Source organism: Pseudoliparis swirei, chromosome 14, assembly GCF_029220125.1.
Source record: "Pseudoliparis swirei isolate HS2019 ecotype Mariana Trench chromosome 14, NWPU_hadal_v1, whole genome shotgun sequence".
Classification (NCBI taxonomy): domain Eukaryota; kingdom Metazoa; phylum Chordata; class Actinopteri; order Perciformes; family Liparidae; genus Pseudoliparis; species Pseudoliparis swirei.
The window spans coordinates 10,873,240-10,897,688 of record NC_079401.1 but is presented as its reverse complement, the minus strand read 5'-3'; the positions used below and the strand labels follow the sequence as shown (position 1 = coordinate 10,897,688).

General features: G+C 45.8%; 1 protein-coding gene across 1 annotated transcript; it reads right to left on the bottom strand.

The window, feature by feature from the left end:
* Positions 1-10,691: 10,691 nt before the first annotated feature.
* Positions 10,692-24,434, bottom strand: mxra5a (matrix-remodelling associated 5a). The gene is made up of 7 exons (XM_056431532.1): positions 24,250-24,434; positions 23,801-23,930; positions 21,488-21,878; positions 16,822-20,784; positions 15,157-16,075; positions 14,726-15,052; positions 10,692-13,715 (listed from the first exon to the last, which is right to left on the bottom strand). Exons 1-7 carry the CDS (start codon positions 24,432-24,434, stop codon positions 12,125-12,127), a joined length of 7,506 nt encoding a protein of 2,501 aa, XP_056287507.1. The 3' UTR covers positions 10,692-12,124.
* Between the last annotated feature and the right edge of the window lie 15 nt (positions 24,435-24,449).

Below are 24,449 nucleotides of genomic sequence, written 5' to 3'. Positions count from 1 at the left end.
CCTAGGAAAGCTAATTAGCCGGCATGCTAACGGACGTTGTAACGAATGTTGAACAAAGTGCAGCCTGAAGCGTCTTGAGACAAGGCTGGACTCGGTTTGACTGGCGAACACGCTGGTGTTCAGCAGCGAGGACGTTCACTCTGTCCTTGTAGCGTGTTAGCATGCTAATACTCACTAATTCGCTCTGAGCCCAAAGTGCAGCTGAGGCTGAAGGGGTGTCATTAGTTTGCCAGCCAAACACAGGAGGGGAGGCCGGGGTTCATGTCCCATGGCTGACAGTCAGACTTTAGGACCGATGCCTTGTTACACGACGCAAGAAAGAGGGCTTTAGGGCGCTTCTGTTTTCGTCGAACCTTTTCCCGCCTAAACCTAATAAATCCTTTCACAACCATGACTTGGTGGTATTGTGAGTTTCTGTAAGCGCGATACAACGCTCATATATGAAACAGATCTTTTTTTCAGAAATGTCGACATTTAACGTATTTGTGGTTTGAATATAAATCTTAAATATGACATTTTCTTGTGTCCCTGTCAGGTTATTCAAGTTCAGAATAACAACGCGTAGCGGCTGAAATATGTGAAGAGTCCCTGGGAAATATTCTGATGTCTGCTCCTCAAGTATAGATATCAGTATTGTTCCATGAGGTCGGGGGACTGAGACCGCTGGACGGCCCGGTCCTGTGAGAAGGGGGGAGGAAACAGTCTCGCACCAATCCAAAGTCAGGAGAACGGGATATGAACTTGTGATGAAATCTGTGTATTAAAGGGCCGAACACGGCTTGGGAGAGAACGTTGTTGTCCTATCAAGCTGTGTGTTGTGAGAGGACTTCCTGTGATTGCAATCGAAGCGAACGCTGGCACTTTGCTTGTGATCAGACAATAAATCGACCAGAACCAGAGAGGTTGTTGGCTGAGTTCTTCCCAAAGCTCGACCAGGCATCATTCACACTTTCAGTTTGCAAAACAATCCCAACGACGGGGTTGGTTCTGCAGATATTTGATAAACCAGAGTTATGCACAATGAAATGTTGACCTGATGATGCCGCGATATGAAGTTATTGCATTTCACCCTGATGGTAACATGAATGTCTGACACAACGTCAGTCGGCACGTTCTTCCTCTGGAGACCACGAATATCTGTTCATAGTTTCCGATACTCAAACTCAGTGAGGGCCTTCAGCCTCACTCACATACCCAGTCCTGACTCCCCACAGAGAATCTCACCGCACTAACCACGTCTATTTGTGTTGACAGTGTGGGACTCACAGCCACAAGGAGTGTTTCCATCTCTGTGGGGTCCGTGCACGCACATCCCACGGAGGATGAGAGTGAGAGTGAATGCTTCGGGAAAGAAGAAGAAGCCTCGAGCCCCGCTCGGTCTACATTGATGAAGCACCTGGTTCTGTTCCCCATCTCTCCGCCTTCCTGTGTTTATCCTGCATTTACAACCACAGTGTTCCCCCTCTCCCCACCTCCTTGAGTGTGTTTAGATGAGCAGATAGTCCCGATGATGTCCCCATCTGGAACTCCTCAGTCGCTTGATGAGTACACAGCTTCCTGCTTGACGGAGTGCTTGATGGTTGTGAATGAGTCTGTGTGTGTCACAAGGGACAGAGTGTGTGTGTGTGTGTGTGTGTGTGTGTGTGTGTGTGCAGGTGTAGGCTAGACGTTGTGCCATGTCAGCTGTTGTTAAAGCCATGCTGCGTCTCACAGACACAGAGTGGACCAGAGCGTCCTGAAGCACCTCCACATGTTTTGGGGTGAACCTCCGACGCTCCTCTTGTGTGGGAGCCGTCGTTTTGATTCATTCTCAACTGATTGGATCGGCGGCTTCTAATTCTAATGAACCACAATTTCTGCCGATCAGGCTCATTGGAGAGTGCAAGAGTTCTGACAGTCAGTTCTGGTCTGGGTTCGATCCAAGGCCCCTGCTGGCTGGAATGTGTCCATGCAGGGGCAGGCTGCTGCCGGGGGAAACCGGGCCACAAAGCAAACAAGTTCCCCAAAATTAGACCAGCAAGCACTCTATTTAATGGACTGATGTATTCACTGGATACTTCATGACTTGCGAAAATACATTTGACAGAGTGCTCGTAAAAAGAGGATTTCACAGTTGTTGTTTTCTGCTGCTGGGGTAATAGCAGAATAAATTAAACAATATTCCACCGCAGGTTGGCCTCCAGACATGTTCTCATCTGCTGGAGACTCACACACTAAGACCAAGAGTGGGAGATGATCCAAAGGTCCAAGGTTTGCTTGCATAGCTGCTGGAACCTCAGAGAATATTTGGGAAACTAACAGTTGAAACAAAACAGTCGAGTGTAAAGACTTTCACGGTCAGGAAACAAACGATGTGGGCGTGGCTTCTAAGGCTCTGGTCAACATTATCTTGATGGGATTTGCAGTGGACGGGTTCAACAAAGACGGATCTGTCGCCCAGGAGACCGGAACGGTAGTTAGTGGCAGAGTCCATCATTCTCGCACTTTATTCAGATTGCCTCCCACGGATGGAAGTAAGTAAGTAAGTATGATTCCTGGTTGTAGTCACAATAAAGAGGAGAGACTTTCCTCTTGATGGTCTGATAGTGAGACCTGAACCAGAGAACAGAGATCACATCACTCCTGCACTAGCTGCTCTGCTTCTTCTCTTAACCTACAAAGCCTTGATTGGTGATGCACCATCATATCTTAAGGAGCTTGTAGTACCATATTGCCCCACTAGAGAGCTGCGCTCACTAAATACGGGACTACTTGTAGTCTTAAAAAGTAGGAGGAGTCAGAGCCTTTAGTTATCAAGCTCCTCTTTTATGGAACCAGCTTCACCTTCAGTCCTGGAGGCAGACTCCGCCCCCTCATGTAGACTGAAGACTTTCCTCTTTGACAGAGCTTATAGTTAGCCCACTCTGGATCCAGAGGTGTTGGCTAACTACAGACCGATCTCTAACCTCCCCTTCCTCTCCAAGATCCTTGAGAAAGTGGTCGCAAATCAGTTGTGCGACTTTCTACATCATAATAGTTTATTTGAGAAATTTCAATCAGGATTTAGAAAACACCACAGCACCGAGACGGCACTGGTGAAAATTACAAATGACCTCTTAATGGCAGCAGATAAAGGACTCCTCTCTGTCCTGGTCTTGTTAGACCTTAGTGCTGCATTCGACACCATTGACCATGACATCCTGTTACAGAGACTGGAGCAGTCGATTGGCATTTCAGGCACGGCACTAATTTGGTTTAAATCCTATTTATCAGATCGATCTCAGTTTGTATTTGTAAACGATGACGCCGATAACCACCAACGTTAATCACGGAGTTCCACAAGGTTCCGTGCTTGGACCAATTTTATTTACCTTATACATGCTTCCTTTGGGCAATATTATCAGGAAACACTCCATAAACTTTCATTGTTATGCAGATGATACTCAACTATATCTATCGATAAAACCAGAGGAGAGCAACCAACTCTGTAAAATTCAAGCATGTCTTAAAGACATAAAAACATGGATGACCTGCAACTTCTTGATGTTAAACTCAGACAAAACCAAGTAATTTTAATCGGCCCTGAGCACCTCAGAGATCAATTATCTGGTGATGTGGATTCTGTAGACGGCATTGCCCTGGCATCCAACACCACTGTAAAGAATCTTGGCGTTATCTTTGATCGACTTGTCCTTTAACTCCCACGTAAAGCAAATCTCAAGGACTGCATTCTTTCATCTACGTAATATTTCAAAAATCAGGCACATCTTGTCTCAAAAGATGCAGAAAAATTGATTCACGTTCGTTACTTGAGACTGGATTACTGCAACTCCTTATTAGCAGGCTGCTCTAATAAATCTCTTAGGTCCCTCCAGTTGATCCAGAATGCTGCAGCTCGTGTTCTCACTAAAACTAAGAAAAGAGATCACATCACTCCTGCACTAGCTGCTCTGCATTGGCTCCCCGTAAAATCAAGAATCACTTTTAAAATTCTTCTCTTAACCTACAAAGCCTTGATTGGTGATGCTCCATCATATCTTAAGGAGCTTGTAGTACCATATTGCCCACTAGAGAGCTACGATCACTAAATGCGGGACTACTTGTAGTTCCTAGAGTCTTAAAAAGTAGAATGGGAGCCAGAGCCTTTAGTTATCAAGCTCCTCTTTTATGGAACCAGCTTCCAATTTCAGTCCGGGAGGCAGACACAGTCACCTCGTTTAAGAGTAGACTTAAGACCTTCCTCTTTGACAGAGCTTATAGTTAGGGCTGAATCAGGTTTGCCCTGGTCCAGCCCCTTGATATGCTGCTATAGGCTTATAGCTGCCGGGGACGTTTAGGATGCACTGAGCCTCTCTCCTCTTTTTCTCTCCTTAAGGATGAATTTTCATCTCTCAATCACACGTTACTAACTCTGCTTTCTCCCGAGTCCTTTTGACTTCACGTCTCATGGGGTCATCGGACCCTATGAGACGCATAGATCCTATCTGCCTGATGGATCGTCTGGGTCGTGGAATTCCTGCTCATGACTACGCCACTGTCCTGTTGAGACTCCGCCCACTCCTCCTCCCCACCGCCATCTGCCTGATGGATCGTGGAGGTCTCCATCGTGGAATATGCCTACTATGAACTATTCATACACTCTGTCATATTCATTGAATGTATTTTAACTCTAAATCTGTCCTTCTGTACACATTACATCTATTGTTCTGTCCATCCTGGAGAGGGATCCTCCTCTGTTCTCTCCTCCAGGTTTCTTCCCTTTTTTTCCCCCTGAAGGGTTATTTGGGAGTTTTTCCTGGTCCGATGTGAGGTTTTGGGGCAGGGATGTCTATGTGTACAGATTGTAAAGCACTCCGAGACAAATTTGTAATTTGTGAAATTGGGCTATACAAATAAACTGAATTGAATTGAATTGAATCAGGTTCACCTGGTCCAGCCCCTGGATATGCTGCTATAGGCTTATAGCTGCCGGGGGACGTTTAGGATGCACTGAGCACCTATCTCCTGTTTCCTCTCTCCTCTTTCCTCTCTCCTTAGGGATGAATTTTCATCTCTCCATCACACGTTACTAACTCTGCTTTCTCCCCGGAGTCCTTGTGACTTCACGTCTCATGGGGTCATCGGACCCTATGAGACGGCATAGATCCTATCTGCTGATGGATCATCGAGGTCTGGGTTGTGGAATTCCTGCTACTGACTACGCCACTGTCCTGTTGAGACTCCGCCCACTGTTGAGACTCCGCCCACTCCTCCTCTCTACCTCCATCTGATGGATCGTGGAGGTCTCCATCGTGGAATATGCCTACTATGAACTATTCATACACTCTGTCATATTCATTGAATGTATTTAAACTCTAAATCTGTCCTTCTGGTCACATGACATCTATTGTTCTGTCCATCCTGGAGAGGGATCCTCCTCTGTTCTCTCCTCAAGGGTTCTGACCTTTTTTCCCCCTGAAGGGTTATTTGGGAGTTTTTCCTGGTCCGATGTGAGGTTTTGGGGCAGGGATGTCTATGTGTACAGATTGTAAAGCACTCCGAGACAAATTTGCAGTTTGTGAAAATGGGCTATACAAATAAACTGAATTGAATTTGAAATTGAATATAAAGGAAAACAGGTGGGTACAAGATGTGGGCTTTTGCCAACGTCTATTCCAGCAGGTTCTGGGTCTCAAAGCGACAGCTTCAGACACGGAGACATCCCAGTGCAGCGCTGAGAGCTGGAGGAACACATGCATCACTGCAGCCTCATCAGATCTCAGAGTGGAACATGTTCAATTCAATTCAATTCAATTCAGTTTATTTGTATAGCCCAATTTCACAAATTACAAATTTGTCTCGGAGTGCTTTACAATCTGTACACATAGACATCCCTGCCCCAAAACCTCACATCGGACCAGGAAAACTCCCAAATAACCCTTCAGGGGGGAAAAAAAGGGAAGAAACCTGCAGGAGAGCAACAGAGGAGGATCCCTCTCCAGGATGGACAGAACAATAGATGTAATGTGTACAGAAGGACAGATTTAGAGTTAAAATACATTCAATGAATATGACAGAGTGTATGAATAGTTCATAGCATATTCCACGATGGAGACCTCCACGATCCATCAGGCAGATGGCGGTGGGGAGGAGGAGGGCGAGTCTCAACAGGACAGTGGCGAGTCATGAGCAGGAATTCCACGACCCAGACGATCCATCAGGCAGATAGATTTATGTTGCCTCATAGGGTCTGATGACCCCATGAGACAAAGTCAAAAGGACTTCCGGGAGAAAGCAGAGTTAGTAACGTGTGATTGAGAGATGAAAATTCATCCTAAGGAGAGAGATAGGTACTCAGTGCATCCTACCCCCCCAGCTATAAGCCTATATAGCACATCAAGGGGCTGGACCAGGTGAACCTGATTCAGCCCTAACTATAAGCTCTGTCAAAGAGGAAGGTCTTAAGTCTACTCTTAAACGAGGTGACTGTGTCTGCCTCCCGGACTGAAATTGGAAGCTGGTTCCATAAAAGAGGAGCTTGATAACTAAAGGCTCTGGCTCCCATTCTACTTTTTAAGACTCTAGGAACTACAAGTAGTCCCGCATTTAGTGAGCAGTGGGGCAATATGATACGACAAGCTCCTTAAGATATGATGGAGCATCACCAATCAAGGCTTTGTAGGTTAAGAGAAGAATTTTAAAAGTGATTCTTGATTTTACTGGGAGCCAGTGCAGAGCAGCTAGTGCAGGAGTGATGTGATCTCTTTCTTAGTTTTAGTGAGAACACGAGCTGCAGCATTCTGGATCAACTGAGGGACCTAAGAGATTTATTAGAGCAGCCTGCTAATAAGGAGTTGCAGTAATCCAGTCTCAAGTAACGGCTATGAACCAATTTTTCTGCATCTTTTGAGACAAGATGTGCCTGATTTTGAAATATTACGAGATGAAAGAATGCAGTCCTTGAGATTTGCTTTACGTGGAGTTAAAGGACAAGTCGATCAAAGATAACGCCAAGATTCTTTACAGTGGTGTTGGATGCCAGGGCAATGCCGTCTACAGAATCCACATCACCAGATAATTGATCTCTGAGGTGCTCAGGGCCGATTAAAATTACTTCGGTTTTGTCTGAGTTTAACATCAAGAAGTTGCAGGTCATCCATGTTTTTATGTCTTTAAGACATGCTTGAATTTTACAGAGTTGGTTGCTCTCTCTGGTTTTATCGATAAATATAGTTGAGTGTCATCTGCATAACAATGAAAGTTTATGGAGTGTTTCCTGATAATATTGCCCAAAGGAAGCATGTATAAGGTAAATAAAATTGGTCCAAGCACAGAACCTTGTGGAACTCCGTGATTAACGTTGGTGGTTATCGAGGCGTCATCGTCTACAAATACAAACTGAGATCGATCTGATAAATAGGATTTAAACCAAATTAGTGCCGTGCCTGAAATGCCAATCGACTGCTCCAGTCTCTGTAACAGGATGTCATGGTCAATGGTGTCGAATGCAGCACTAAGGTCTAACAAGACCAGGACAGAGAGGAGTCCTTTATCTGCTGCCATTAAGAGGTCATTTGTAATTTTCACCAGTGCCGGCTCGGTGCTGTGGTGTTTTCTAAATCCTGATTGAAATTTCTCAAATAAACTATTATGATGTAGAAAGTCGCACAACTGATTTGCGACCACTTTCTCAAGGATCTTGGAGAGGAAGGGGAGGTTAGAGATTGGTCTGTAGTTAGCCAACACCTCTGGATCCAGAGTGAGCTTCTTCAGGAGAGGTTTAATAACAGCCACCTTGAAGGAGTGTGGTACGTGGCCTGTTAGCAGAGACACATTGATAATATCTAATAGAGAGCCGCCAATTAAAGGCAAAACGTCTTTAAGCAGCCTCGTCGGGATGGGGTCCAAGAGACAGGTAGACGTGTTCGAAGTAGAAACCGTTGAAAATAATTGGTCACGGTTGATAGGAGAAAATCCCTCCAAATATACACCAGGGCATACAGCGGTTTCCAAGGCCATGTTGACTTCATCAGCGAGAAGAAAACTGAATAACGGTTGAGTGGGAGTCAGTGGAGGCAACATAATACAGCACTGGTTCACCCCGACTGGGGAGAGAATGGATACACACATCTCCAGTGTTGGAAGGAGTACTGGTATACATAGCAGAAATAACCAGTCCTCTCAGTCTGTCTGTCCCACTATAACCAGTCCTCTCAGTCTGTCTGTCCCACTATAACCAGTCCTCTCAGTCTGTCTCTCTGTCCCACTATAACCAGTCCTCTCAGTCTGTCTGTCTGTCCCACTATAACCAGTCCTCTCAGTCTGTCTGTCTGTCCCACTATAACCAGTCCTCTCAGTCTGTCTGTCCCACTATAACCAGTCCTCTCAGTCTGTCTCTCTGTCCCACTATAACCAGTCCTCTCAGTCTGTCTGTCCCACTATAACCAGTCCTCTCAGTCTGTCTCTCCCACTATAACCAGTCCTCTCAGTCTGTCTCTCTGTCCCACTATAACCAGTCCTCTCAGTCTGTCTGTCCCACTATAACCAGTCCTCTCAGTCTGTCTGTCCCACTATAACCAGTCCTCTCAGTCTGTCTGTCTGTCCCACTATAACCAGTCCTCTCAGTCTGTCTGTCCCACTATAACCAGTCCTCTCAGTCTGTCTGTCTGTCCCACTATAACCAGTCCTCTCAGTCCGCCCGTCTGTCCCACTATAACCAGTCCTCTCAGTCTGTCTCTCTGTCCCACTATAACCAGTCCTCTCAGTCCGCCTGTCTGTCCCACTATAACCAGTCCTCTCAGTCCGCCTGTCTGTCCCACTATAACCAGTCCTCTCAGTCTCTCTGTCCCACTATAACCAGTCCTCTCAGTCCGCCTGTCTGTCCCACTATAACCAGTCCTCTCAGTCTGTCTGTCTGTCCCACTATAACCAGTCCTCTCAGTCTGTCTGTCTGTCCCACTATAACCAGTCCTCTCAGTCTGTCTGTCCCACTGTAACCAGTCCTCTCAGTCTGTCTGTCCCACTATAACCAGTCCTCTCAGTCTGTCTGTCCCACTATAACCAGTCCTCTCAGTCCGCCTGTCTGTCCCACTATAACCAGTCCTCTCAGTCTGTCTGTCCCACTGTAACCAGTCCTCTCAGTCTGTCTGTCCCACTATAACCAGTCCTCTCAGTCTGTCTGTCTGTCCCACTATAACCAGTCCTCTCAGTCTGTCTGTCTGTCCCACTATAACCAGTCCTCTCAGTCTGTCTGTCCCACTATAACCAGTCCTCTCAGTCTGTCTGTCCCACTATAACCAGTCCTCTCAGTCTGTCTGTCCCGTTGTGTGAAAGTAATTTAAACTTGCATTCTTGCTAATGACCATCAGGGGGAAACCCCAAGAAACTACTTGATGTATTCCCTCAGTAAACATTGAAAACAGGAGTTTATGTCTCAGTCTCTAGTTTCAAGTCTGCTTCTATACAGCATGATGTCATCATTTAGTACTTTATGGACATTTAGAGTCAAACAGACCATGAAGCAGGGGACGCTTTGCAATCACTTCACAACAAGTGGTTGCCAGTTGTATCAAATAAGTGTGTAGGTGTGTACTTCTTTACTTACCGTACAACTGTCTTGTGTATTCAGGGTTTGACGGGATTGACGAAGACTCAGCAAGTAAACAGAGACATGAAGAGAGTGACGCGTGCACTTTCTTGCTTGCTACGTTAGCTTCGCCCACGTAATAAATGACACACACCTGAACAATGGCTCACACCACACTGGTTTGTGACGACATTCATATGTTATGGTTGAGTAGAGTGAGACTCGGTCATGTTGAGTGAATCTTTCCGTTGTAGAGTAATACATTCATGTGTCACCGCTATAGGCCCACATTAGCTATAGATTAAAGTTAGCTCTACTTTCAAGAAGCTAAACTTTGGAAATGGCCATGTAGTTATTGGTAACAAAGAGCTTGTCATCTAACCGAGGTGTCAAATGTCCAGCCAAAATTAGAATCTCAATTAATATCACAGTTAAAGTGCATTATGAACAAGCTAGCACTAGTGTTAGTTGGTAATGTAGCGTTTGTGATGCTAGCAGTACCTGGCGCTGCCTTCCCCATCTCCCCCTTTCTTCCACATGTGGCCTCCAGCATGCACAGGTTGGGTGTGTTTGACTTGGATCACTTACCTACATGCCTGATGGATAGTGCAATACATCAGTGATTCATGAAGGTGGGCACGGCGTCTTCTCCTGGGAGCTCCGTCCTCCAGCAGCTGCTGATTTATCTTTCTTTTAGTTCCAATTTTCCCATTTTATAAAGCACTTTTACCTGTAACCTTTGTTTTTGTAGCAGCTATATATAATACATATGAAAGATTACTCAACAATACACAGAAGAAAACATTGCTCCAGTAAAAAAGAAAAAAGAAGAGTAAATGCCGTTGGGTACCGCCACCCTGTACATTTCTTTCAAGCCAAATCTGCTGGACTAATGGGGTATTTCCTCATGGCTCCAGACTGCAACTGTATTCCCTGAGCGATTATTGCAAGTTTCTAAGAATAATGGTGACCTACTTCCTTCATCCAACACGCTTAATTGGGTATTCTCTCAGATTGGTATCTTTCCTCTGCTTTCTAAGGACAGCAGAAGAAAAACTGCATTCAACTTTCATAATGTAAAGGTATATAAAGTCCTAAAACGTTTGTGGCAAACGCTCCTATATCAAATTTTAATAAAAAAGAATGATTCTCAGTTATGGATGTCATTTATAGTACAGTGGAAAAAACATTCTCGAGCCAACATCTTCAAATCTTTTGCTTTCCCTGCCTCAGCAATACGACTTTATTTTCTTTATTTTTTTACTCTGAGCTTCGAAGAAGCAGGTGGAAATGTTTTATTAAAATATGTGAATACTGCGATGCGCCAGTCTGTCAAAGACAAATAATTTACAATTGAAGACATAGAACATTAATCAGCATTTTTTGTAAGAAGCAGATAAATAAAAATGCTTCACTGCGGAGAGCAAAAAACCATCAGTTATTGAAATATGTGCAGTTATGGAAACACAGAAACTACTAAAGATGGACATTTATGGGAAGCACAGGATACCAACTGATGTCTTTGGGTGTAGAATATACAAATCATCTACTTTAGAAATCTTGCTATCAACCTGATGCATATTTTTAATCAATTCCTTAGTTAAGTTAAACAATATTTCCTAGTTAGAAAATGCGTCATATAAATTAAACAATTCTTCTGTCAATCTCAGAAGCAATTGTACGATGTCATAAAAGAAAAGCTACCGTTGAGGAGACGGAGTCTGATGCCATTATGCAGTTTGTTACGTGAGTCCAAAATGACCAACTCTTTCCATATTATGTTGTTTTCCCATTAAGTAACTGTTCGACAAGTAAGCGTTAGCTATGTGTAACCTATGTATATTTCGTAGAGTAGTAGTACTGTGGACAGAAGAGCAGTAATCTTTACCTGATTGTTGTTGTTGACTTTACTCGTATTGGTAGGACCATAGAGATCCTATTTTTTACTCGTCGTCTCATCTCCCTGAGTGATTTGAAATGTATAGAAATTTCAAAATGTCAAAATATTTAAATTTATTTAGTTTTCTATTATGGTGTTTGTCCCGGGTAGAACCAATCGGGTAACTCGGATTATTCATCTTTGCTGGTGAAATTTAAATCATTCAGGAACGTGTAATAATAGAATGCACAAAGGGACTACACAAGCCATTTTCCTGAAGCTGAATTTTAAAACACAACAACTGGTATCCAAAAAAAAAAAAGGGAACCGCAGCAACTGTGCATGAGCAATAACTGGGAACAATTCTGCTAAACACCACCACACAGGCATTATTGTACTCTGCTTCCTCGCGTGATTAGCCTATCTTTAGCAAACATTTCTCACAATTGGAGGTCTTTGATAGTTCCCAGTGATGTGGATTATAAATATAAAAAAATATGTCTATAGTTAAGTGTGGTGCGGGAAAATACCATCAACTGTTTGCCTCTAAAGAGCACAACTGAAGGTTTGAATCACCTCAATATTTCACAATTGTGACAGCAGTTTTTTACATTACGATCATTATAAACATCCGCTGCTTTCATCTCGGCAGTTGCTTGGGCAATCCAGTATGTCGATTGACCATCGTGAAGTGAGATTCATCAAAACACTTGCAGAATGGTCGCTTTAGAGTCTATGCCGATTGCATTCTGAGCCGTGCATCGATAGACGCCGGCGTCTCTTTGCGTCGGGTTCTGGATGATGAGGGAACCTTGTGGGTGCAGGTACTTGTTCCCAAAAAGGCGTGGCTGCGAACTGACAGCCAAGCGGGTTTTATCGGGTGTTTCCCATGCTACCTCCACTTTTGGGATCCCAGTTGCTACACAGTTTAACTGAACAGCAACTCCATGTTTCGCATAAGTCACAGAGGGAGGGCCGTTGGTAATTCGAGGAGGGTATGCAATCACAATGACCGATGCAGAAAGCTGAGCGCTGCCATACTCGTTTGCCGCTCTGCACATGTAGGAACCCCGATCGTACACCGATACTTGTTGGATGGCAAGTGTCCCATTAGGTAGGACAGCATACCGCCCAGCTCTCTGTGGCCTGTTGAGGACCACCCCACTGGGTATCGTCCATGTTAGTCGGAGAGGTTCGCCACTGCTTAGACAATGAAGCAAAAGTCTCTCCCCATTGACAACGCTTACAGGAGAGCGATATCTGTTGTTCATCTCCGGCTTTCTCCCCGGGGACAAGGTGATCGTCCGCTCCACAAGCCCTTGAGAATTACGCCCCAGACAGCGATACATTCCGGCTTCAGCAACAGATGGGTTGCTGATGATCAAAGAGCCATCGGGCTTGTGGAAAAACTTGAACAAACGAGCGCCGCGATGCAACGGTGTGCCGTTGGGTAAGATCCAAGTGAGTGGAGGAAGTTTCGAGCCCTCAAGAGAGCAATTCAATGTCATTGTATTCCCCACCGTCAGTGAAAGGCTATCTGGTCTGGAACCACTGATTTGTGGATTCTCAACAACTTCTTTCACATCCAAGTTGACCACCATTTTGACCTCTCCTCCTTCATTACGTGCGATACAAGCCAGCTGCCCCGAATCTGTCCTCTTGGCGGACCGGATTTCCAAGGTACCGTTTTGGTGTACTGTCATTCTGTTGCTGTAGTATGGTGCAGGTAGGATCAAGTTTCCTGGTAGCACCCACATGATGCGAGGGGTGGGAGTTCCCTTTGCCACGCAGTCCACCAGCTTCCGCTGACCCTCGACTGCGGCCACCTTGATGGTGTTGGCAGTTCCTCTTACGCCGTTGATTATTGGAGATGTTACTAAGACCTCAAGCTTAATTACTTTATAGTCTTGTCCTGCATTGTTCCTCGACATGCAGGTGTAGTTTCCTCCATCAAAGCGCTGGACCTTTTGAACTACCAATGTCCCATCATCCAGGACCTGGTATTTTGGTAATGCAGGGGAGATCACTCTATTTGTCGGGGATATCCATGTGATGGTGGGCTTCGGTACCCCTTTGGCACTGCATCTCAGTGTGACTGTCTCACCATAGAAAACCCTGACGGGCTTTTGGTCTTTATCCTGGATTAGTGGCGGGGAAGTTGTAACCTTGACCTTGACTCTAACCTTCATCTCATCCTTGCCCAGTTGGTTCTCAGCGTAGCAGGTGTAATCACCTTCTTCTGGCATGCCAACATGGTTGAAGTACAGGGTTCCATTGTCAAACACCACATACCTACAGAGAGAGAGAGAGAGGGAAGGCGGGAATGGAGATGCCGATTGTTTACTGTGCTTCAGTTGAGTTGAATGCATTCATGTTCATTTATTACACAATATATGAATGAATGCAATTATTAAGATTTGGACGACACACATTGTAACTTACTTGTTTCACATACATCACATTCTCACTGAAGAAATACTTTGCACAAATAAATTGCCTTTTAGAGACACAAGTACTATTTCATACTCTGTTAATCCTTTTTTCTGTGTTCAGTCAGCGATTATGTGTCAGAAAAAAAAGTGTTTTGTGGCCCAGCCTTGATGGACTGAAAAGGTATTTACAGTATCATGCATCATGGCAGGAAACAATGAATACAGTCAAAATACAAAGGTGTGTTCTATTGCAGCAGCATATGCCAAAATTGGGTCTTGAAGTAATTTTCATGGGAAGTGTAAAGAGTCATCAATCTTCAGGTGGTGAGCTGCCACCGGAGCAGAGTCAGGGACTATTTCCCAATCAATTATATGGACATTATGCATCACGCTTCTCGGTTATGCTTCCTTATGTTTCTTTCAAGTTTTTTCCCCATTCAAGTTTCCTGGCAACGTTTTTCCTAAATTGAAGCGAGGGCCGAAGGCCAGGAGCTTTGACGAGCTGTAACTCGAAGCACATTTCAGAGTTGAAATATTTAACTGAATGAATTTACTTTAATCATAGAATTTACGAGAGCAGGTTTTCCAACAGAAATCTACATTGCATCAAATCTGTTTACTCTTACAATTGGAGTATACTTTATGAAGTTATGAATGAAGATATGGATGTAATAAGCATATTTACAACTAGTTCAGCACTTCTGGAGCATCCTGTTTCTTCTCATAAAGCCTTTTTATTCATTCATTCATGTCACCAACACCAGAACTTCTGAACGATTCTTTAAGTTGATTCAGCCCCTCTGAATGAACCATGAAGTATATTTTAGAAGTGAAAGTTAATTTTAAGACTCATTATGAAGCAGCTCATACCTGCGACTGCGTCCCCCGCTGACAACAGCACTCCGTTTGATGGGGTTGACCATGCTGCCGTCCGGCAGGGCCCAGCTGATCTCAGGGTTGGGGAGACCAGATGCCACACAGTCCACCTTCAGGTCCCCACCGTACACCACCTCCTGATTGGATCTCTGCTGCTTCTGCTCGATCTTGGCCGGTCTGGTCAAAACGTCGACCCGCAGCAGAACATAGTCGTCGCCCATCTTGTTACGTGCCAGACACAGGTAGTCACCGCTGTCCTTGTCGGTCACAGAATGAATGGTGATGGTGCCATTGGGGAACACCTTTATCCTGGGGTCAAAACTGCATCGAGAAGAGACAACAGCATTTAGAAGACATTCAATTGTTAAAGAAATACATGTATTGAAACATTCCATTGGTTAAAATGTGTTATGTACATTTGTTACCTGAACTGAGCATCCACAAGCTTTTTGGAGGGTGTTCTCCAGATGATGCGGGGCACCGGCCCTCCTGTTGCCACGCAGTTGAGCAACAGCCTCCCCCCATAGATTGCTTCTGTTCTCTGGGGGGACGACAAGGTGATACTGGCCTTGGTGGAGTTTGGATTCCTCCTCGTGCTCAACACCACCGTTCTCGTGCTGGATGCCACGGCGTTACTGGCTGAGCATGTATACCTCCCAGCATTGCCCCGGCCCAATCCCCGGATGTACAGGGTCCCATTGCGAAAGACAACGAGGTTGCGTCCAGAAACCAGTTGGGAAGCAGTGAGCCGCATGCCGTCCGGTGTCATCCAGCTGATGACTGGCTGAGGGGCCCCTGAGGCAGTGCAGTGGATGTATGCGGGGCTGCCCTCTGGGACAGTGGTGTTCTCATGCTGTGCCTGGTGAATCACAGGCGGCAACACCGACACAGAGAGGCGGACTGAGACCGAGTCGGCCCCAGCTGCATTGCTGCCGACGCACTTATAGATCCCTCCGTCTGTGGACGTGGCCTGGGTAATCTGGAGTGTTCCGTTACTAAAGACGGCCACGTGCTGTTGAGGGGCAGCACCGAGCGGGGCGGCTGCTACGTGGACATGGTTAGGCAGCACCCATGTGACTCGAGGCGGAGGGTGCCCCTCCACGCTACACTCCAACTTGACTTTGTCAGCCAGGCGCACAGCGACGTCTCTGTGCCGAGGCTGGAGGACCCGCGGTTGCTGAGACAGGACAACAAGGTGGACCACCAACTGGTCTGTGCCGTACTGGTTCTGGACTGTGCAAAGGTACTGGCCCCCATCCAACGGCCGTGTGTTTCTGATGATTAATGTTCCATTTGGATGGACCTCAAACCTCTGGACCCTGGTGTTCTGAGCAATACTTGCCCCTGTGTGAATGGAAAAACAAAGATTTTAAGAAAGACCGTGTTCAGACATATTAAACATGTTAGGTAAATTGTTGAAAGGCAGATTTAAAAAAAAGATAAACATGATCTTTCCCTTACTTTAATAAATCTTAAACATAGTTTATTTGCCCAAAAACACAATCTGTGCCTCACCTAAACCATAGTTACGTTGTACAGATATTGTCAAAATAAATCTCATAAAAAGAAATTCAGCCTACATGGCAATGCCAAAAACTGCAATTCCTCAAATGGCCACAAAAAGCTGCCCCGAAAAGCAAGTTAATCCTCAGACATATCTGCATGAAGAAGGACAGCTTCCTCCAATTTTTAATGAAGTGGCTTGGAACAAAAAGTGAGAAGTTCTTGTTCCATGTTATCTCTCATCCTCATCACCGTTACATATTGAATACACATCTTCACTGATGATGAATGTGAAACCATATTGAACAACAATGGACTTTAATCTAATTTTATTTATTATTATTATTACATAGCATTCATGCTATTACTATGAATACAAATAATGATGATTACTATTATTAATTTATATTACTTAGTACTTTTTGGAAACTTAAATAAGGCATCTTATTCTAGGCTCTTACAGACTATTTAAACTGATTACATGATTTATTTTTTTCCATTTCCGTAATGTTTGTAAAGGAGGAACTTGCAAGTCTGACCTGAGGTACATAAACTACTGAGTTGTTAGAAAGTTGAGTCATACATACCACTGGCAACTTTAGTCCATGACAGGAAAGGCATTGGCTCGCCCTCGGCCCCACAGGGAAGCTCAGCATCGGTTTCAGCGTCCACAGTGAACGTCTGGAAAGTGCTCTTAGTTATTCTTGGCTTCCCTCTTGGCAAAGAGCCTCTTCCAGGTAGCTGGGGCTTTTTGGACACCTCCTGGGTGCTTGTTGGAAGTCCCCCTCTGAATGGTTCAGTTTGGATTGCTGCAATTGTTGGGGCATTGGTGACGGTCGCTTTGCTGGTTAATCTGAGGGCAGGAGAAGTTGGATTTGTACTAATGAATGGCGCCAGCTTGTGTTCAGTTGACTGGGTTGCAGGACGGAGGTCTGACGTTCCCATAGGCTCTGATGTGGTGATGGGTTGGGTTTGTTGGTCTTGACCGTGGTCGTCTGGAAATATGTTGATCCTTGGAGCCTCCTGAGTGGTGGCCCTAAAGAAAGGGCCGGTTTGGGTTTCTGTGGGAAATGTTTCGGGTCGTGTGACATGTGGCACCACAACATCAGGCCTCGATGAAGTGGGAGGGACTGTTGTTGTCACGGCGATACTTGTCAAAGGAGTCACAGAGTGATTTCCTGTGTTTGCCTCGGACTCACTGCTTGTGGCTTTATTTTGACTAAAATCATGAGAGGGTCTTTCAGATAGTGTCGGTATCTTTGAGGTAACATCTTCTGCGTCAGGAGGCACGCTCAGTGTTGTAATTAAGCTACTCGAGGCGTATCCTGAGGTCGTATTGATTTCATGCTCGGTCAAGGAAGCAGCGGAGGCGAATGGGGGAGGCAGCAGTGGAACAGGGAGTTTAGTCTCTTTCAACTGCATTATTTCACCTTTTTCCGTGGGTGTGTATTGATAGTCTGATTCAGTCGGCCCGACATCTGTTAACACTTGCATTAGAGTGAGAACATCCCCGGAGCGTGCCATAGGTCCAAGGTCTCCTGTAGCACTGAGCTGCTGCGCCTCCTCTGAGGGTTTAACAGGTGGAAGAGGGCCGTCCGTGACTGACGTGATCATATCCGAGAGCTTGGGAGGAGATGGACTTCCTGAGGTTCTCAGGGCTGTTTGAGAACTGGTCTTTCCCCGGCCCACTTCTGGAGATGCCGTTGGAAAGGATGGTGATGTTCTTTGGAGCTGAGGTTTGGCTGTGGGTTGATGGCTGCCGCTTGTTTCGGGGGGAGAAGTTGTTAGTGAGGACAGTTTTCTGGCTGCCGGATCGTCATGCCCTGAGACTGAGCTTTCTGCATGTCTCCGTATGCCTGATGATGACGCCGCTTGGCTGCCGCTGAATGGAACAGTGGTATAGAGATGGTCTGTTTTAACTTTTAATGGGTCTATTTTTAGCTGTTTGAAAGCAACGGTCGTGACTGTTGCTAGGAGAGCGTTCGAAGGTATGGTGGTAATAACTTGGGGAGGTTTAATTAGCTTTAGTTTCCTTTTGTTTGGCTTTTTCCGACGAACTCCACTTCTTCTCCTGGAGTGAGGCTGTCGAATGCGAGGGGGGAGCCGTCCTTCAGACCCCCTCCTTCTTGTCATGGTGGGTACTGGTGTAGTTGTTGGAGATACTTGTGTGAGCATCGCTTGAGATTCTAGTGTAGATTCCTTTGGATGAGTATGCAACTGTGTTGTTGTTGCAGTTATACTCAAATGTTTTCCATTTCCCATTTGGCTTGATTCTGATTCATTTGGGCCGACCGAAGGGATCATTTGACTTGAAGAGAGTTCTTTAGTGGAGCTGGCACCGACATTCAGTCGGTCCATATTCTCGCTTATCTCCGATGCGTTGGATTCATCAGCTGCTTTGACTCCATTAACGTCTGTATTTGTGCTCTGGTTTTCTTTGGGAGGAAATGTACTGCTGCTTGGAGTGTTTGTGCTGGCCTGCCAGAAAGTGACATAGTCTAGGGGAACAGATGTGGTCTGCTGCTGGGGGAAAAACACACTGTTTGAACTAGTGTGCGTATCGAAGTGTGTGTCTTGGGCTGTGTGCTGTGCATTGTATGGAGTCTGTGTCATGTGTGGCTCTTCTGCAACATGTACGCCGTGTGTGTTCTGACTGTTTGAGGTCACATCGCGGGTATTATGCGTGGTGTCGCTGTCAGATATCACGTATGTGCCTTGACCTTCTGCAGGATGTTCAGTTGTTGTCATTTGTGTATATTGTGTTGGAGTCTGTGGTGTTATGAAGTAATCCTGCACAGTCATGCCAGTTGAAGATCCCTCTATAGTACCTTGTGTCTGCGTTGCCTTCTCTGTCTGCGTCCTCTCTGTTGTATGCTGAAGCGGGAGTGGTGTTGCGACATTCTGAGCATTTCGATCCCGAATCTTCGCCAAAATATCCGCCCATTTCTCTGGGTCTATCTTACTCTTTGACATATTGATCTTCCTCCTGCTCTCCACTGTGTTCTTCCCGTCTTCCACATGTGGTCCTCTTGGTTTTCGAAGCACCGGCGGCCTCCGCCACCCCTTCCTCGATGGATGGACGCCCCTTCTGCCAGGGGCCACACCTCCTGGAAATCTCTTCCTCAAAGGATCCGAGCGACTCGTCGGAGCCCCTGTCTGAGGAACCTCAACGTCCCCTGAGGCCTCCTCTGTATCCTCCGTGGGGACGTTAATCTGAGTGTTTACCCCTGACGCTGACTGAGGTCTTGTCGGAAACCTCCTCAAGGGCCTTATGAGCCCCTTTCGCCGGACCAAAGTGATTTTTGTAGCGAGTGTATCCACACCATGTTGATTAATGGCGACGCATTTATAGTGACCACTGTCCAATAGCTGAGTCCGTGGGATGTGTAGAGTGCCATTGGAATACACCAAAGCTCTCGAGGAGTTAGCTCGGAAACTAACTATGTTGCTGTTTGGCAGGATCCAGTGAATTTCAGCATCAGGAGAACCAGATGCTGTGCAAGGCAGGGACACGGGGTGGCCTGCAAATCCCTCAAGAGGTGTAATTGAGGTGTCCTCCCCTGGGGGAGGGCTCGAAGATTCCAGCACTGTCAGACGGAATGGCATGACAGCAAGGTCTTCATGAACCTTGGCAATACAGTAGTAAATCCCAGTGTCTGCGTGTCTGACGGCTTTAATGACCAGCTGTCCATCACTGGACAGAGACACCCTGTTGTCTGGACTGCTGTATGGGGCCTCCACCCTCGAGCCGTTTGGCAGCATCCAGTGGATGACTGGTTGGCCAGAGCTGTGCACGTTGCAGTGCATTTGGCTTGGATTCCCCAGGATAGCACTCACCGCACTGCGAGTCGTGTCTATTGACTCAATCGTGACCCACGTCCGCCTCTGTCTCCGCACGAGCTCCGTCTCAACCGTCTCTGAGAAGTCCGTGCTCAGGATCAATTTGACCATCTTGGCTGTTGATTGAAGTCTGTTCAGCTGAAGGTTTGCAGATGTCTGCATCAGCCACGCGGGCTGGGCCATGATGTTAACCTTCACACCGGTGTAGTACTGGGCGTCCTTCTCAGAGTCCTGTCTGTACACGTAGACTGGGTTGGGCTCACTTCTGAGCAGAATCCCCCTTTGCAGGTGAGCTGGCACATCACTGTAGTAGGCGATAAGCCTCCAGAGTCGCTCGTACTTTTCTCTGTCGACAGGGCATTCGAGATCCACGGACACAGTGATATTGGAGGCCAGCTGGTTGACTTGCTCCCAGTTGATCTTGGTCAGCACTCTGGGTTCGCCGATATCACACTCCAGATCCACCTCGTTCCCGTGTTCGTCTGACAGGCCCAGGGTGATGTTCCCAAACGGTTCCCTGAAGTCGTCCACGGTCAGAACCTCGCTCTCTTCAGGTGGGGAAGTCCGGTGAGGGGAACTGATGATGGGGGTGCTGCAGACCAGGTTCTCCAAAGCCTGGAGCTCTTTGTTGTGGAGGTGCCGAGGAGAGGAGCACATGGGGCACAGCTGGCCACCGGGGAGGGCCCGGTCCTTTTTACATTTCAAAACACCTGAAGACAAAAAACACAAACGCTGTCAAACAAGACAGGGCTGTATTCTTGGATTAACATCTTTCAAAATTCTAATCCATCATTTATTTTGAGATTTATCCCAATCTCTTTAGGGTTTAGTTTCACTATCAAATTGAATGTTTGAGCCCTTTATGAACCCTTTCCAGAAGTCAGCGTTAGATGCTGACTTTGCCCAAGCGAATTACCCACAATTCATAGCAATGTGACGTCCAACAGGCAGTCAGCAATGGAAGTAAATAAAGAAGACGGCACATGGGTGTTCAGTCTGGTAAATTACATTTACACAACAACATTAAGATGGAACATAAAAACACATGAAATCAGAGACTATATATATATATATACAGTATATATATATATATATACACACACATATATTTATATATGTGTATACATATATATATTTATGTGTATGTATACATACACATATATATATATATTTACATGTATATATATACAGAATTGTTTTTTCCCCACTGTATAGCGTTCCAACTTCTGTTCTATTTAAATATTCTCTATAAATAAACCAAACTCAAAAATACTGATTTGCTGAAGTAATGGCGTCGAGTAAAGACATGTATGAATTTGTACAAATCTAATATTGATATAGGGACAAATAAAAATGGATCAATGGGCATTTTAAAGGTGAACTCTGTCTCAAAGGTCTCAAATTAAGTCTGACCTGGAGAAGTCTGATCCCAGTCATGGAGCCACCTCATGTGGCAGTCGCATACCCACGGGTTCCCGTGCAGGTACAGGTTCTCCAGCTGTGGCATGGCCGCCAGCAGCCTGGAGGGCAGCGACGTCAGCCTGTTGTCCGACAGGTAGAAGTGCCTCAGGGTGGACACGTGGAAGTGGCCCATCAGGGTGAAGGTGGAGAAGGTGGCCGGGTGCAGCTGCTGAAGCCGATTGCCTTCCAGCTGTAGCAGCCGCAGGCCGGTGAGGCCCTGGAAGGCGTCCGGGTGGATGAACTCCAGGTGGTTGTGGTCCAGGTGCAACCGGGCCAATGCCCAGAGACCCTGGAGGGTGTGTCTGTGGATCTCCTTCAGCTTATTGTAGCTCATTTTCAACATCTAAAGAAAATCATCATCAGTCATGATGACATTATGATCCTCCTCAAACCTCCCACACCTCCAAGACCCCACATACACTACCATGTGAAGGGAATGAACCAATCAAGAGACAGAGGAGGAGCTGAGGGCAGGTGAAGAAGAGAATGAACCAATCAAGAGACAGAGGAGGGGCTGAGGGCAGGTGAAGGGAATGAACCAATCAAGAGACAGAGGAGGGGCTGAGGGCAGGTGAAGGGAATGAACCAATCAAGAGACAGAGGAAGGGCTGAGGGCAGGTGAAGAGAATGAACCCATCAAGAGACAGAGGAGGAGCTGAGGGCAGGTGAAGAGAATGAACCCATCAAGAGACAAAGGAGGGGCTGAGGGCAGGTGAAGAGAATGAACCAATCAAGAGACAGAGGAGGGGCTGAGGGCAGGTGAAGAGAATGAACCAATCAAGAGACAGAGGAGGGGCTGAGGGCAGGTGAAGAGAATGAACCCATCAAGACACAGAGGAGGAGCTGAGGGCAGGTGAAGAGAATGAACCCATCAAGAGACAGAGGAGGAGCTGAGGTCAGGTGAAGAGAATGAACCCATCAAGAGACAGAGGAGGAGCTGAGGGCAGGTGAAGAGAAGGAACCCATCAAGAGACAGAGGAGGAGCTGAGGTCAGGTGAAGAAGAGAATGAACCCATCAAGAGACAGAGGAGGAGCTGAGGGCAGGTGAAGAGAATGAACCCATCAAGAGACAGAGGAGGAGCTGAGGGCAGGTGAAGAGAATGAACCCATCAAGAGACAGAGGAGGAGCTGAGGTCAGGTGAAGAGAATGAACCCATCAAGAGACAGAGGAGGGGCTGAGGGCAGGTGAAGAGAAGGAACCCATCAAGAGACAGAGGAGGAGCTGAGGTCAGGTGAAGAAGAGAATGAACCCATCAAGAGACAGAGGAGGAGCTGAGGGCAGGTGAAGAGAATGAACCCATCAAGAGACAGAGGAGGAGCTGAGGGCAGGTGAAGAGAATGAACCCATCAAGAGACAGAGGAGGAGCTGAGGTCAGGTGAAGAGAATGAACCCATCAAGAGACAGAGGAGGGGCTGAGGGCAGGTGAAGAGAATGAACCCATCAAGAGACAGAGGAGGAGCTGAGGGCAGGTGAAGAGAATGAACCCATCAAGAGACAGAGGAGGAGCTGAGGGCAGGTGAAGAGAATGAACCCATCAAGAGACAGAGGAGGGGCTGAGGAGGGCGTTGCAATTTGATTTCCATTTTGGATACTTTGATGAGTCAAAAATGTAGATGGCATTTTTTTAAATCTCCAATTGTTTATATAATCTATGCTTTAATTTCCAAGTTCATTGAGAAATTAAACTGTGTGAACATTTCAATAAAAACTGGAGAAAGTGAGGTCTTCTAAAACTTTTGACTGGGTAGTGTAGCTGAGGCACGTTGAACAGATGAGAGATCTTCTACAAGACGTTTAGATATTTAATGTGATGATGACGTATGAGACAGAGACTTATAGCCCATAATGATGCCATGAGAATATGATTGAAGAGACCAAGGTGGAGTAGTGCCAGTGAAATGTTTGTGGCTCCAGGAGTTATTACTTTTAAAGCTGTTTTAAGAAATCTGATGTATGTCTGAAATGATCATGATTTATTAAACATAAAGTTAAGTTCTTCTACCAGTGCCAGCTGTGAAAATATTGGTACAGCTGTCTATGTATAAAGCATTCGTAGTTTTACTTGTGATTCTGTATGTATTTGATTCTCCTTTAATGTGTTGTACTATCTGGACTGTGAGTCTGAAATACAAGTTTGATTGATTATGAACAGCGTACAGTATTCTATGGGTTATGACTAATATCTGATGTCTGACTCAAGGACAGCTAGTATGACTCAAGGACAGCTAGTATTCATTCACTCAGGTAATGTCTTCATTGTGTACCTGGAGAGAAGAGAGGTCCCTGAACACACCGTGGGGAAGACTGTGGATGTCGTTGCCGTGGACCATCAGGAGCTCCAGCTTCCTCAGACCGGCCAGCGATGTGTCTGTGATCTTATTGATACTGTTGAACCTGAAACAACAATATATATATATAATATATATATATATATATAAATGAACATATTCATATATATATATACACACATATATATATATGTTTATGTATATAAATAATATATATGTATATATATACATATATAAATAAATATATATATATATACATACACATATAAATAACATATATAAATATGTGTGCAGTTATATGTATATATATATGTATATAAATAATATATCCGTATATATATATATATATATGTGTGCATATATATGTATATTATACATATATATAGTGATTGTGGACTCAGAGCGCGACTCAGAGCGCGACTGACCCCAGGTTCATGCGCCGCACGTGCACGGACACGGCGGCCGGGACGCTGCCGAGGGAGCGGAAGGTGCAGTGGAGCTCGGCGGGCTGGGGGCAGGAGCAGGGCCGGGGGCAGGTCGCCATGCCAACAGGGGGCAGGGCCCCCAGCAGCAGCAGCAGCAGCCACAGGGCGGGGGGGTCCATCTTCATTCAGGGGAGCAGCAG

Bases quoted from the DNA above. Each gene is read 5' to 3' on its own strand.
- mxra5a (XM_056431532.1), bottom strand. From the start codon at position 24,434: ATGAAGATGGACCCCCCCGCCCTGTGGCTGCTGCTGCTGCTGCTGGGG. The intron at 23,931-24,249 runs GTCAGTCGCGCT...TTGTTGTTTCAG, and splicing joins GTGCGGCGCATGAACCTGGG to GTTCAACAGTATCAATAAGA. The intron at 13,716-14,725 runs GTATGAGCTGCT...CTCTCTCTGTAG, and splicing joins AGCGGGGGACGCAGTCGCAG to GTATGTGGTGTTTGACAATG.